Source organism: Gavialis gangeticus, unplaced genomic scaffold (assembly GCF_001723915.1).
Source record: "Gavialis gangeticus isolate Ggan-Ray unplaced genomic scaffold, GavGan_comp1, whole genome shotgun sequence".
NCBI lineage: Eukaryota > Metazoa > Chordata > Crocodylia > Gavialidae > Gavialis > Gavialis gangeticus.
This window is the reverse complement of record NW_017729014.1, coordinates 9,738,493-9,752,275: the sequence shown is the minus strand read 5'-3', so window position 1 is coordinate 9,752,275 and position 13,783 is coordinate 9,738,493. Positions and strand designations below refer to the sequence as shown.

The 13,783-nt window shown below is 42.1% G+C and overlaps 1 protein-coding gene across 4 annotated transcripts in view; it reads right to left on the bottom strand.

The window, feature by feature from the left end:
* Positions 1-12,642, bottom strand: part of CDK11A (cyclin dependent kinase 11A) — a 20,307-nt gene extending 7,665 nt beyond the window's left edge. The window contains exons 1-14 of one of the 4 annotated variants that reach the window (XM_019511704.1): positions 12,555-12,642; positions 11,794-11,918; positions 11,281-11,396; positions 10,834-10,958; positions 10,074-10,212; positions 9,069-9,199; positions 7,859-7,981; positions 7,158-7,253; positions 6,915-7,043; positions 5,687-5,752; positions 4,526-4,701; positions 3,623-3,713; positions 565-686; positions 89-194 (exon numbers count right to left, since the gene is read on the bottom strand). In XM_019511704.1, coding sequence (XP_019367249.1) covers positions 89-194; positions 565-686; positions 3,623-3,713; positions 4,526-4,701; positions 5,687-5,752; positions 6,915-7,043; positions 7,158-7,253; positions 7,859-7,981; positions 9,069-9,199; positions 10,074-10,212; positions 10,834-10,958; positions 11,281-11,396; positions 11,794-11,904 — 1,531 coding nt within the window. In that variant the 5' untranslated portion in view covers positions 11,905-11,918; positions 12,555-12,642. Of the gene's footprint in view, positions 1-88; positions 195-564; positions 687-3,622; positions 3,714-4,525; positions 4,702-5,686; positions 5,753-6,914; positions 7,044-7,157; positions 7,254-7,858; positions 7,982-9,068; positions 9,200-10,073; positions 10,213-10,833; positions 10,959-11,280; positions 11,397-11,793; positions 11,919-12,120; positions 12,262-12,554 lie in introns of those variants that run through there. The other 3 variants (XM_019511706.1, XM_019511705.1, XM_019511707.1) reach the window with 3 other exon arrangements.
* Positions 12,643-13,783: the final 1,141 nt, after the last annotated feature.

Below are 13,783 nucleotides of genomic sequence, written 5' to 3'. Positions count from 1 at the left end.
TATTAGCTACTGATGCACTACAGCATTAGGCTCAGAGACATTACTATTAATGCACTAGCAAGTCACAGGAGGCTAGGAAATCCATTACCTGGTAAAAATGGTTGTTTCATGGTTTCCATCAGACTCTTGAGGTCATGCTCTACATAGTTCATTACAATATAGATTTTATCCATATTGCTGCCCACAACAATTTCCTAAAAACCAAAACAAAAATAATCTGAAGTTTAGGAAGCAAAGTAATGGCTTTTGGCAATGCATTAACAAATAAATAAAAGGAATATTTAAAGAAAAATATCACATAAGAGTTATGACACATAAGCACTCAAGACTATTCCTTACAGAGTAAAAAGTCCTTAGCTGGAAAAAAAGAAACAAAACCCTCAAAACTCTAGTAAAGAATAGCTGTTTGGTTTTGCAAATGTTACCAGCAGCACATAGAAAAAAAACATCATTACTGAGCAAACATTGCATTTCAACTGAATCATTATAGGGCATCTTAAGCATCAAAGAATAATACTTCAAGAATAAAAATCAATGCTAAAATAAAGGTTTTAGAGGCCTTACTCTGACAGTGACAATATTTGGATGCTGCGCTTTCAGAATGGTGTTGATTTCTCTTAGAGAAGTAATGGGAAAGCCTTCTTTTTCCTTTTCCATTTTCAGCCGCTTCAGAGCCACAATTTCATCTACAAGGAAAACCAGAATTAGTTTAGCTGTAGAATCGAAGCGAAATGGATAATAAAATAATTGTTAAGACAGGACTCTCCACTGTAGTCACAGTTTTCAATTATATCAATGGAAGCCATTACACATGTTTTAAATATTATGCAGTCGGGATTAGACTGACATAAGCATAGTAAAACAATTTGTTAAATTCAGACAATAAAATCCAAAGAAATTTCTCTCACATTAACATCTAAGACTGTTGATTAATGCTTTTAAAATACTGCAATAAATCCCAATGGGAAGATTAAACAAAAACAAAAACAAAAACAAAAAAAAAAAAAAGGTATTGTGCTTTGTGATTTCCCTCAAGAAACAAAATACTGACCAATATCTTTGCTAGAAAATAGCCTGGCTGAAGGGAAAGATGCAGTGAGTTTAATTCACCCCTATGCAAAGTCCTGTCATAAGGCTTATGTGCTGCTTAAAGCTTCAAAATTGGAATATTTGTACTGTAATATTCATAGTGCTTTGGGGGCCCATTATAGAAGCATAATAAAAAGATAGCCCCTCTGCCAGAGAATGCAGCATGTAAATATAGGCCTTAAGTGAGCAATGGGCTTTGTACTTGATTGTGCAAATCAATTAATTGTGTACAAAGGCAAAAATCATTTAAAATGTGAACCACTAGACCATATAATGCTCCTGTTTACTATACATCAATTACAGCTATCCAAGGTCCCCCGAGTCCACTGTGGCATGGCTGTATCAAAACCAGGCATGGATGAGAGAACAGCCAGTCTATCGCAGCTCTTGCTGTTCCAGAGAACAGCATTAATTAGGCTAGAGGGAAAGTGGTCCCAGTAGCGTAATAGCACAAAGAATGACTGTAAAGAGACCATGGCTCCACCCTGGGCCGTCCATTCTCTAGGGCATTGCAAATGCTTAAAAAAAGGCAAGATTCCTATAAGGTTGGCACTACCCCAAAACTGGAGATGGAGGAGCTGAGAATTTCAAATGACAGAGCTGGGAATAACCAGAATTCCTGTCCCCCAGTTGCCTACTCTAAATATAGGAGCATGCTTTCTCTGCCTAGTGCAGAGCTCAGAGAACAAGAACCCATTTTCACCATCTGTCAGTTGGTGGTTTGAAATGCTGCGTATTTTTTTAATTCATAAAGCTGCATTTCCTGCTGGAAACAGTCTGCTTGCAGGAAAGTGATACATCATTTTTGACAGCAGCAATGAGGAGAATCAGTATCAGAGGTGATAAACATTCAGCATCCAGCTGTTTATAGACTGCAGGGGAGAAGTGATCCAGCTGATTCATCATATACTCTGTCAAAACGCTCGACTAAGTCCTGCTTCCACTCGATAAGCCACTTCAAACTAGGAGGATGCAAATTACTTCCCATTTGACTCCCTCCCTACTGGTAACAAATAATCACTTTTCTCCAAAACAGATGTCACCAGAAGTTAAAACACCTGATTTATTTTTAGATCTAGATATAAATGGCTTGTAAGTTTTCAAATATATGACAGCTGCTGTGGGAAGCATTTGTCAGCATGCAAGTTTTTGAACCACTGGGAAAACTAAGTCCAGTTTTGTTTGCACAGGAATGACAGGTGAACTGCAAAGCAAACAGTAAGTGAACTAAACATCTATTTTTCTACAGACCCTGTCCACAGCTTATATTAAAGACTAAATCATCCTCCAAATTTGCAGTGACACCTACTGGTAGATCTACAACTAATCAGTTGCAGGATCCCCCAGCTACCTTCACTATTTTAATTTCTAGCTGAGAGAAACTAGACTTTCTTGCTAATGTCTACATACACGACTGAACCCAACACAAGATGCTGCCTTTAAGCAAGTATCTTGGAAAACACACACCATGCTGAGGGGCAAATGGATTGTTCATGAAAAACAGCAACAAATAATAACGGTATTTCAGACGTATTTTCTGTTCTTATAAATGGGGATTTTGGAAAGTGATTCACATGTAGTGCATAGCTCTCAACTGGTAAATATCGTCAAAGCATTTGATTATCATGGAGCATTTACTTATACCCTTCTCCCTGATCCTCAGATCAGTAAGCTTGATACAGCAGAGAAAAGTTGACCTTGTGGCACAAAAACACTCAAGGCTGAGCACCAAGAAATCCGAGTTATGTTGCCAGCTCTGCCAGACTTCCCATTACATTCCTTATCAAATTACAGGAGGCTTCATTCTCTCAGGTCTGTACAGCAATGGAATGGAAGATGCTACAGAAATGCAAAGCATTGCTGCGTTAAATCTAAACTTTAACCTTAATCTCATACAAGCATGGCACAAGATAATTATTCGTTATAGGAAACTAGTCAGCAGTTCCCTCATTGGAAAACTTTGTGATAAGGGATTGTCAGATCGCAGAATAACTAACTGGTCAACGTCACTAAAATCAAAAGCTCTGAATGTGATAACCCAATTTTAGATTCCCTATGGTTTAAAAGCTTCCAACAATGGGCAACTCTTCTGTGTATATCACCCAATCCACAAACACCACTAGATCACATATCTATATCATTGCCAACATTAAAGTGTCCATTGTACTACTGTAATTTCACATGAATGCCCATAATTAACATCCTTTTAAGAAGTTTTCCAGAAAGATTTCAGCCCCCTCAGTACCTGGTAGGAAAAAAACAGGATTCTTTTGGGTGCAAAAAAATTAGAGAATTTGTAGTTTTAAGCAAAACCATCTGTTTTTCAAATTATAGGTCCCCAAAACATACCTAGCCCCATAATCAAGAAGAGCTGTAGCCTCAGACAGGTAAGGACTTAAACTCTGCATATGGTTGATAACATTTCACCCCTTTAATGCTTATACTAAGTGTTGTGAAAACACTAACTAGCTTGCACTTTCTGAAACACCATTTTATTACTGTTATAAACTGGCACAGCTGCACTTATACCAACCAGTTTTTTTGTCTTTTGCTCTGTACACCACACCATATGTTCCCTCTTCAATCCTGTTCAAACACTGAAATTCCTCCACACTACGACATCCCTAGGAAAACAGACAGATTAACAGCAATTTACTACTCTAAGATTGGCTTTTTTTTTTTTCAGACACAAAACACGGTACAGTGCACACATCATGGTTACAGTTATCCTAGAAGACTCTAAAATACAGTTATGTCCAAGAAAACTATATTGAATTCCAAAGCACATTTGCTCAATAACCCAAGACAGTGTCTATTCAGGAACAACGCTACAGGGGAATAGCTTACCTACTTCACCTCAATTATGCTTGAGCATCATTCATTTCTACAGAAGATGAAAAGAAGTTTTCCATCTTAGTAGCAGAGGAACTGGCTCAGCACCTTAAGTCAATAACTCTCCTGTACACCACTAAGCAGAATACATATCCCCTGAACATAAGCCACCAACAGCTAAGAGGTAGGATTACACAGGTCATGACTGTCTCGTTGCTGCCTCAGGTTAACGTGACAATGGCAGACTCTACACAAAATGAACACTTTGCTTTCTTGTGTAGGTATGTAAGTACAACTCACTGTGTTTCTATTTTGATTAAAATGTGTGTATATAATATGCATGAACAAGTGCACATTTTAAAGTTCTTAAAGTGACTATTTGATTGATGGAATACACCTCAGACACTGAAGGCATCACATAACCACAATATACTTCCGGCTTTACCTTGGTGTGGTTTATGCTTACAGTGTAAGCGGCTGAGTGGGTATGAAGTCATATTTTACATCCCAGATACTAGCAGCACTTGTTTGCCATCAGTGACACTGGCCAATTTAATCCCATCAGCCTAAGACATTCAGGAACAGCTGCAAATTGACCCTCTACCTGGAGTGCAGGAAGGTACTTGGGCAGCTCTTGCTTTAGCTCAATGGGAGATGAAGCTGGAGAATCTGGGACATAATCTCCCTCTGTCATGGCATTGGAATGTGGAGTGCCCTCTCCGACTTCCTCCTCTTCTCCTTCGCTCCCTGCTGAATCTCGGTCAAACCTTGACTCTGTAACTTTAAAAGTTAGAATCAGTTGTGGAAACCAACAGCTGCTGGCACAGCAATTTGTAGCAATGGCAAAACTCCACTGTCAACCCTGTGTACACACATTCAAAGAATCTGGAAGAATTCTGCCACGTTTTTCTCCTGGTAGTAACACTTAACCAGAACAGTGTGTACAGACATTCAAATGCTGATGCCCTGAAGAGTAGAGAGGTTGCAGTGATGACACTGTGCAGTCAGGTCTGGGGTGGGGGCTGGACATGCATCTTGGTGTGCTCCCTAGGCTCCCTTAGTCTGCCTGAAGACAGATGTCAGCAGCGCATAGGGCAGCCTGACTAGCTGACCCAGACTGCCTATGGTCAGCCTGAGTTTCCCTGCAGCACAACGTGAGGATTGTGAAGGGGACTTGTTCTGCTCCCTGCTGAAGCCACAGAGTCCAGCAAGTAACACACAATCAACGTCTTCCCTACGACTAGCTGTCAAGCTGCCGGGGGGGGCAGCAGTGGATGGGAAATCCTTAAGGACTATGTTCTCTTCTGAGAGAAGCTGCCCAGCATGAACAGACATTCACTCTTCCAAGAGAAACTCTCCTGGGAGCGATTTAACCTTGGCTGTTCCCAGGCTCTCTCATGGAGTGGCCGTTTTTACTCTGGGAGAAAAAGCCTGAATATTTGTATACTTGTTGTTTCTCCTGTAAGAGCAGCAACTCTCCCAGGAGAAACCGAATGTCTATATGAGGCCTATATTATTTAAAAAATAATTAAAAGCCGGAGCCTTTTAATGCACACCATACCATGTCATGTAAGCTTTGAACCAGGCCTCCAAAATGATCATCTCCTTCCCCATAGAATTTACACACACACACTAATGCATACCATAATAGGCTAGAACATCAAACCATTTTTGTGTTCCAAGCAGTGCATTAAAATTAAATTGATTATGAAACAGAAGAGAAAGAAAATAATTGCTGCAGCCAAAATCCAGGTTTGCATCATACCAACTGGAATGTGGTTTCCATTCTCCCTTTCTTCCTCTTCACTCATTTCTTCTTCGCTCACCTCTTCTGCAAAACAGAACAAAGCACAACAAAATAAGCGTCGTTTCGGCTTGGAGTTGCTGAATCTTGCAAGCTGGCAAGGCCGCTTCTAACAAGTTTTAGATCCTGCTCCACGTGGTCTGTTAATAATCTACCACCTTTATTTCATTTGGAAAATAGCATCTTTACACAGAAGCACCATACTGAAGAGGCTTAAACTGAAGACGAGAGAGGGAAGACATATCTTCAGTTGCTATTTCTGTTCTCGTACATCAATTTTACATTATGCATTTATAACATGACTTTAAAATAATATTAAGATCTCTCTTAACTTGATGGTTGGGAAACGCATGGGGCACAGATTTTATGCACAATATTCATGCCCTGAAATTGAGAAATTTTGGAAACAAACACACGAGAAAATGAAAATATGATGGACTGCTTTACAAGTTTATTTACAGGGAAAGAAAAAAATGCCATAACACAAAGAATTTATAGCTCTGTTATTAGCTGCAGTCAGATACTTTATATCACTAGAAAGCAGAAAGGTCCTCCAGTGATATCATTTAAGCTTAACAAAATTTGGATATTACTGGTGGCAAGAACCAAAGTTGGAAACTTGTTAAAAACTTTGGTGGTTACCTATCATTGCTCTCAAAGAAAAATATCCAGCAGTCAGGCCCAGGCTGTTGTGATCAATTTTTAGTTTACTAATTAATGACAAACAGAGCAATTATTAAACTTTTTGTGATTTACGTTTTTAGCATTAGCTCCAATTGCTATTTTTATTGACCTAAAAATTAAAACCTAACAAAATTTAAAAATGAGAAAAACTAGAGCTGGCGAAACTGTCTGCAGCCCATTTCTCAACTAGTGCAGAATTTTCCCTTATAATATTTTCTACTTCCCCAGTTTTAAGCTATCATTTGAACAATGAGGCTTCAACCAAAACCTCTCCCCAAAACGATCCAGTGAGGATTGTTAGGTTTAGGACTTGGATCACCCCCATGCAGAAGGACTAGCATATTGTTTTGCACAGAATGTCCCACCCCCCTAGTTGTTCTGATCTTTTAGTTATCACTGTACCACAGACCAAGAGAAGAGGAATGTGGTCCAAGTAAAGCAACATACAACCATAAGCACAAAGGGCCTGGATCAGGATTTCTGAGGGGATCTGCTACTCTCTTACCAGCTGACTGTTCAGACACTTCCTCAGAATTGCTTCCAGTCTCCTCCTCCTCCTCTTCCTCTTCTCCTTCCTCTTCTGATTCTTCGCTAGTGGACTCCTCTTCCTCCTCTTCTGAATCAGATGCAGATTCTTTCAGGGGACAAGCAGAGGACATGTAAGTAACAAGGTGCACTCTCAAACGATCATCTTATACACAAGATCATGGTCTAGAATGAATTCTGCCCATTTCCATGCAAATAGCACCTGATGAAGATTCTGCTGAGCTCGTTTTTCTCTCGCTCTCACTGATGTCTTGCAAATCTGACAGGAGGTCTCTTTCTTCTGGTTTCTCCTCCTTTACTGTGAAACAGACACAAAGTCATTACTGGAACATAGGATTTTTTTTGCTTCTCCTCTTCCCTCACTCCTTCCATCCATCACAGTCAGAAGATTACAACACCGAGTTAATTTTCATAGTGTGTAACTTTATGAATTGCAGTGATTCTGGATCAACCTAGAAAAGGCTTGGAATGAAGTGTCATTTTTAAGAAGTGAGCTAAAACATTCACAAGCCCCATTCAACAAACTGAGGGAAAGGCAACTTGCTAGTGAAGCCTAAGAATAAAGAACTATTTACATGCAATCTTGCAGATGCATCCTCCTAAGAGCAGTGTCCATCATGGGTCATCTCATTAGAGATAAGACTATTTCTGACTATTCACATATTATAGAATTGCCTGGTCACATCCAAAGTTAACAGGGTCTTTCATTAGTCTCCTGCTGGAGTTTCAGCTGGTTCAGCTATGCAAACTCATTTGGACCATGAACACTGACTGTTAAAAAAAATGATTTAATTGCTCTACATAAGCCATAAATATTTTTAAAGCTAAAAACTGAACTGCTTTCCCCATTACTGGGCCTCTCTCATTACAGTACAAGGGCAAAGAGTCAAGTAGAACCACTACCTGGCTTCCTGCCATCTCCTTGCTCAAGCTTGTCTCTCTGCTGGCGTAGCGGGCTGCGACTCCAAGGTCTCATTTTTATTTTATCTCCATATTCTTCCCTCACTGTTCTATGGTGGGCAGAAACTATTAGAAACAACACAACAAAAATCAAAGGCATTACATTTCTGCTGCTAATCCCAAACCTTGTCCTCTTTCAGGACAGCCTGCTCTGTATACGAATTTTCTCCCCTAGAAAAAAAAACAACAAATAAAAAATACCTACCAGTGTCCCTAAATAAAGAGAGACTGTGTTGCTACCTTGAGAAGCAGTGATGTCTAGCTGTGCCATTCAGAAGTGAAACATGGCAACAAAGGACAGAACATATTCTGGGCTGTGTACAGAGGCCCCCCACCTGCCTCTGCCACTTTAAGACAAACATCTGCAATAGCACATACGTTTCCAGGCGCTCGTTACCAGAATGAAGCACACAAAGTGGGCAAGGTACAGAAACCCCCCCAAAGAATGAAGGTGTAGAAAGGAGCAATTTGGGCAAACACCAAATACATTACAATTCGAGAAATCACAGGGGGAAATGAATGACTCAGTGAGTGAGCTGTGTAAACATCCAGGATGAAGGGAATTATAGCACCTTCAAAATGTAGAATGTGGCAAAGCTAAGTGGGGCTACATTTGTAAACAGAGGCTAACAGTCTGAACAGTCTTCATTACAAAACAAGAGTCCAAGAAGGTAACCATGGCATCCAAGCCACTTACACACTCTGGAGTCATCCTCTGGTCCTAAGCACCAATCCAAACTGGTTTATCCTCTCTGTTAGTAATGTGTGACCTAAATGTATCATGCAAATGTTGCAAAATGACATGCTAACCGGAAACTATGAGGTCTCAGGTAATTATGGTAATGAAATTCAATGAACTCCAACAAGTTACTTTATCTTGTGATAGGCAAAGGACAGGACATTCATTGAAAACTGATCAAGGGCCTGATTCATAACCAATAGCTCTGAGCGCCATGGTAATGAAGAGGTCATGCAAGCCTGAAAACATTGCTCTTTCCCACATAGGATTTTGTGGCCTTGTTCATGACTGATGCAGGAGCCAAATTTTTAGAACCCCTTGGCAAGAGCACCTAACAGATACTTATTCTCTCCAGCTGCCACAGCTGTTCCATTAGACAGCAAGCCACTAAACTGTTTACACTGAAGAAGGTACCTTCTCTTCTGGCTTCCCGGTCCTTGCGCCTTTCTTCTGCTCGCCTTTCCCGCTCTTTTTGCTCCCTCTGCTCTTTTTGCTGCTCTCTGATTTTCCTTTCCCGTTCCCGCTCAAGTTGCTCCAGACGATCCCTAGAAACATTACTTAGCCTTTATTATGTTATCAATAATTATTAACCAAAACATCCAGATTTTGGTTTTCTTATTCTGAACTCCTTGTTCCTGTTGCAGTAAGAGACTGTTAAGAGCTAATTTGATTTCAGTACCAACTAGCAACAAAATTATCGATACCACTGTGTACTTGCCAATAGTATAAACAGCCCTTTACAAAAGGTAGACAGTAACTGTTAAAAACAGAGTTGTTCTCTTCTGCCTCCATTTTGCTTAACCGGACAGATTGAGAGGACCATCTGCATGAAGTTTTTCATGCCATAGGAAGTTAAAAATAACGTTAAACATTTCAACTTGTTGAGCTTACTTAACAATTCCCTTCAAAGTCCACCATCCATTCTGTATTATGGACAAGCAGCTAGGCACAGCAACAAAGTCAGTTATTAGTTGCAACAAAGTCAGTTATAAACGTAGTTAATTACAGTTAAGAACACAGAAAAGCAACGACTGAGGCTACAGACAGATGCCACATTTAGAACTATCTTCTCCTAGGACAAAGTATGATTATTCAGGCATCGATGTTCACTGTCTTAGGACAAACCCTAAAAAGGTTTACAGGATAAGCAGCACTAACAGTTTGCCTCAAAGTACATCTGAACAGTTGTCCCAGGACTGCATTATTGAATCAATGGCAGCTAAGCAGTAGTGCATTCAGCTGCTCACTAAACCCCGATTGAAAAGGTAATGTATGTATATGCAGATCCTGTGATTTCCTCGTCTGAGATGAACACAGGCACAATTTGCCTTAGGACAAATACGATGTCTGTTTCTAGCCTCGCTAGATGGACGAGATTTTGTTTTGAATGGGGAAGGTAATTAAGGGCTCTGGTTTTACCTCTCTCTTCTGGAATGCTCCCTAGCCAATTCTCTCCTTTTCTGCCTTTCCCACTCCCGACGAGCCTTATCCTGCTCTTCTCGATGTCTCTTCCTACGTTCATGTTCACGGTCCTTTTCTTTCATCCTGGCATGCTTCCCTAGTGAAGATATTAGCAGTAATAGATAGTTATTGCACACGATATATTCCACATGCCTATTCTTAAAAAGGCAAAGAAATAAGGGAAGAGGCAGGAAAAATGTGTCAACGTGTATTGTGTCCCTGTCTTGCTATGTGTTGGTAAAATCCTGACCTGAATTTGTATCATAAGCATAATTAAAACTTATGAAAACCAGCCAGTATATTAACATTAACAATAAATGTTCCCCGATGATGGGAAAAGCAAGATTGATTATTGTACGTTAGCAATCAGGAAAAGCATGCTGAGGTCTGTATAGGAAGGTACAATGACCACATGCTCAATTCTGTGCTGACTAGAGTTAGTAGGAATTTCAACACCGACTCCAGAGACAGAACTGGACTCTAAACCCGTCCTAGAACAGTTTCTCAGAAATCCAAACAAACCTCTTAAGTGAATTGAACACAAGCCCAGTAGCAAAGGAACCTGATCTATAAAAGTTATTGGGAAAAAATTATCAACCAATAATTACACACATTTTTTGCCTTAAGTTACATCTTCAGGCACTTGCTACTAAGAGCCCAGATCTGCTCGACCCAAAAAGCTACTATAACAGAAGTTAAACAGCAATAACAATTCCACCTTCTGCTGAATGGCTCCGATGTCTCCGTTTCTCTTTCCTCTTTTCATCCTTCCTGTGATGGGTTTTTTCCTTCCGTGACATTTGCTGTGGTGGTTTTATCGCTAAGGAATCATCCTCCTCTCCTCTAAGATATAAAGAAGAATAAAACACAAGGAAGTGATGTCTATGTATGAATTTTGTCCCCCTTGTGAGAAGGAACATATTTTCCATTTTATTCAGCTCACAACATTAATGTATCATCTGAATACTTGAAACATGTTGCAACAATTCACAAAGCCTCAATCTCTTGTAAGGTATGGCACTTTCAGAGCTTAAGTGAACAGAAAGTGAGCCAACCTCAGTCACTCCAAGTCCATCTCACCAACCCAACAAGTGCAGAGTATTTTGACTTTCTTGCTTCTAAGGCAATGTAAGCATCCCGAAACATCACCTCCCTCTACTCTTACCGATCTTCCATTGAATCTTCTCTCCTGTAGGGTGAATTCCTGATCGTTATCTCCATGCGGTGCTCTCTCAGCTCCCCCTCTTCCAGGGAGTCCCGCTTCGAATCCCGGTCATCAGACTATAGGAGGGGAAGAAGAGCAAGGGAAGGGTAAACACAAACTGCAGTCAGCTTCTCACAACTATCTTCTTTTTCTTTTCTTTTTTTAAATCATTTGCTTAACTTCTCCTGTTCATCTCCTTCTGCCCTTATTCTACCACAACTCAAACTCCTAATGAATTATGTTGATTTTTTAGACGGACCTTTCCACAGCTCTGAAGCAGGGATAAAGATCTGGTCCTGTTGCCCATTACATTTTAACAAAGCACAGTATTGTGTTAGCACGCAAGAGACAGTGCTAGAAAGTTCACAGGAATGTCACCAACGGGGCTAAGAAGAAACTTTGTTCTATTAGAAAAACAAGAGGTGAAAGATTAAACCTCACTGTAATTAGAATAACATTATGGAGATGGATTACATTTTTCATGCGTTTTATCTCTGCCTTCTCTTCTTGCTCCTTCCTTCGTTTCTTTTCTTGAAGAATTTCATCTAAAGTTTTCACTTTCCAAGAATCCTTTTCATCACCCATTTGAGTCAGGAAACCTGAAACAAAACTCTCCGTTAGCAGAGACAGACAGACAGACAGACATCCTTGAAACACACGCGGTACTGCGGAGTACAATGCAATTCAGGCAAGTTCTAAATCAACCTTCGAAACGCAATTAAAAGTAACGACGTGCGATGGGCACTTGCTGACAGAAATGGGAAATCCACCGAGATCGATTCCAGCTGAACTCAAACAAACCCGGTTTCAGCCACGGATGCCAAGTCAGTGCCGGTTTAAAAGACAACGGCAGCGCTGCTGGCGCGCCTCCGCAACTGTAGTCTCCCTGAGGATGCGAGAGCACCCGCAGGCGCCAAGTGTAAGCTTGGGGGGCGTCTCCATCACTTGGGGGGTCAGTCTCCAGCACGGCTCCCGCTGCACCTCCCGCCTGGCGACGGCTGGAGCAGGGAGTGGGGCCCACAGCGGGGGAGGACAAGGCTCAGCTAACAGCCCCTTCACCCCGCCGCGGGGCCGAGCGACGCGCCCTTGGGGGGGAGACAGGCGACACGTGTCAGCGCCCAGCGCCAGGTCCCGGAGCCGAGACCCACGGAGCGGTCAGAGAACAAGCGGAGCCGGAGGGCCTCCCCCGCCCGCGGGCTCCGCGGCTACCGCCTCGCCTCGCCCCGCCCGCTTACCGCTCCCGGCGCCGCCGCCCGCCGCTTCCGCCCGCTACCGGAGACTGAGCAGCGACCGCGCGTGGCAAACGCGTCATTTCCGCCCCGCGGCGCGCCTCAATGACGCCATGCGCTGGCCCCGCCCCCGCTCTGTCTCCCGGGAGCTGCAGCCCGCGGGGGGAGGAGCCTGGCGGGCACGGGCCCCGCCCCCCCGGCTGCTCGACCGCGCAGGGGTTAGCACCGGGGATCCCGGGTTTCTCTGATAAACAACAATTCCCCAATTTTCGTTCAAAAAAGTAGTTAAAATGAAACACCCGTAATAACACAGGTCTAGCTATCTACGGGTATATATAGCGAGAGAGATAGGGATAGATCGATATAGTGGTGTTTCATTTTGATCCCAGAAAAATGTGGATTTGGGGTTACATTTTTTTTGGTACAGAACCAATATGTTATCGTGGAGTCTCCACAGGGATTCACCGATGGACCGACGCTGCTCCTCCAAATTGCTACGGTAGCAAAGGGCCAGGCAGTTCCTAGAACACCCGGTCCCAATGACCGACCAAAATTAATTATTCAACCTTTTTATTAAAGGAGAAGGGATTTGAAAAGCAAAGCAGCAAGCCCTGCATCCTTGCTGCGTGGTACTTTGGAAATCTGTGCACGCCCTGACATGTACAGCCCAGTTTCCTGCTTGTAAACATGCTGGTGGCTTGCTCAGAGCAGATCCACTAGACAGCTGCCTCCACTGGAGAGTACCCCACCCTGCAAGAGACTGGCAATAACATGTAAGCCGTGCACTTCTCACCCATACCTTTAGCAGTGAGATTTGTAATTTGGGGTACAGCATCACCACAGGTTTTGTAAGTAATATCGAGCATTTCTTCCCTTAAGTTCACAATGCAGTACGTTCCTTCCATCAAGCACCAGTATCTTATACCAGGAGGGATTTTACCAGTCATAAAATAAAACCCTGTCTTTTTTTTCCCCCCAGTTTCAAAAGGCTCAGCACTCCAAAATTCAGTGACCTACAGACAAATTGGAGGATTGGGCCAAAAAAAATCTCATGAGGTTCAACGAGGACAAGTGCAAAATCCTGCATTTAGGATGGAACAATCCCATGCCCTGATACAGGTTGGGGGCTGACTGGCTGGGCAGCAGCTCTGCAGAAAAGGACCTGGGGGTTACAGCGGACAAAAAACTGAGTATGAGCCAGCAGTGTGCTCTTGTTGCCAAGAAGGCTAACAGTA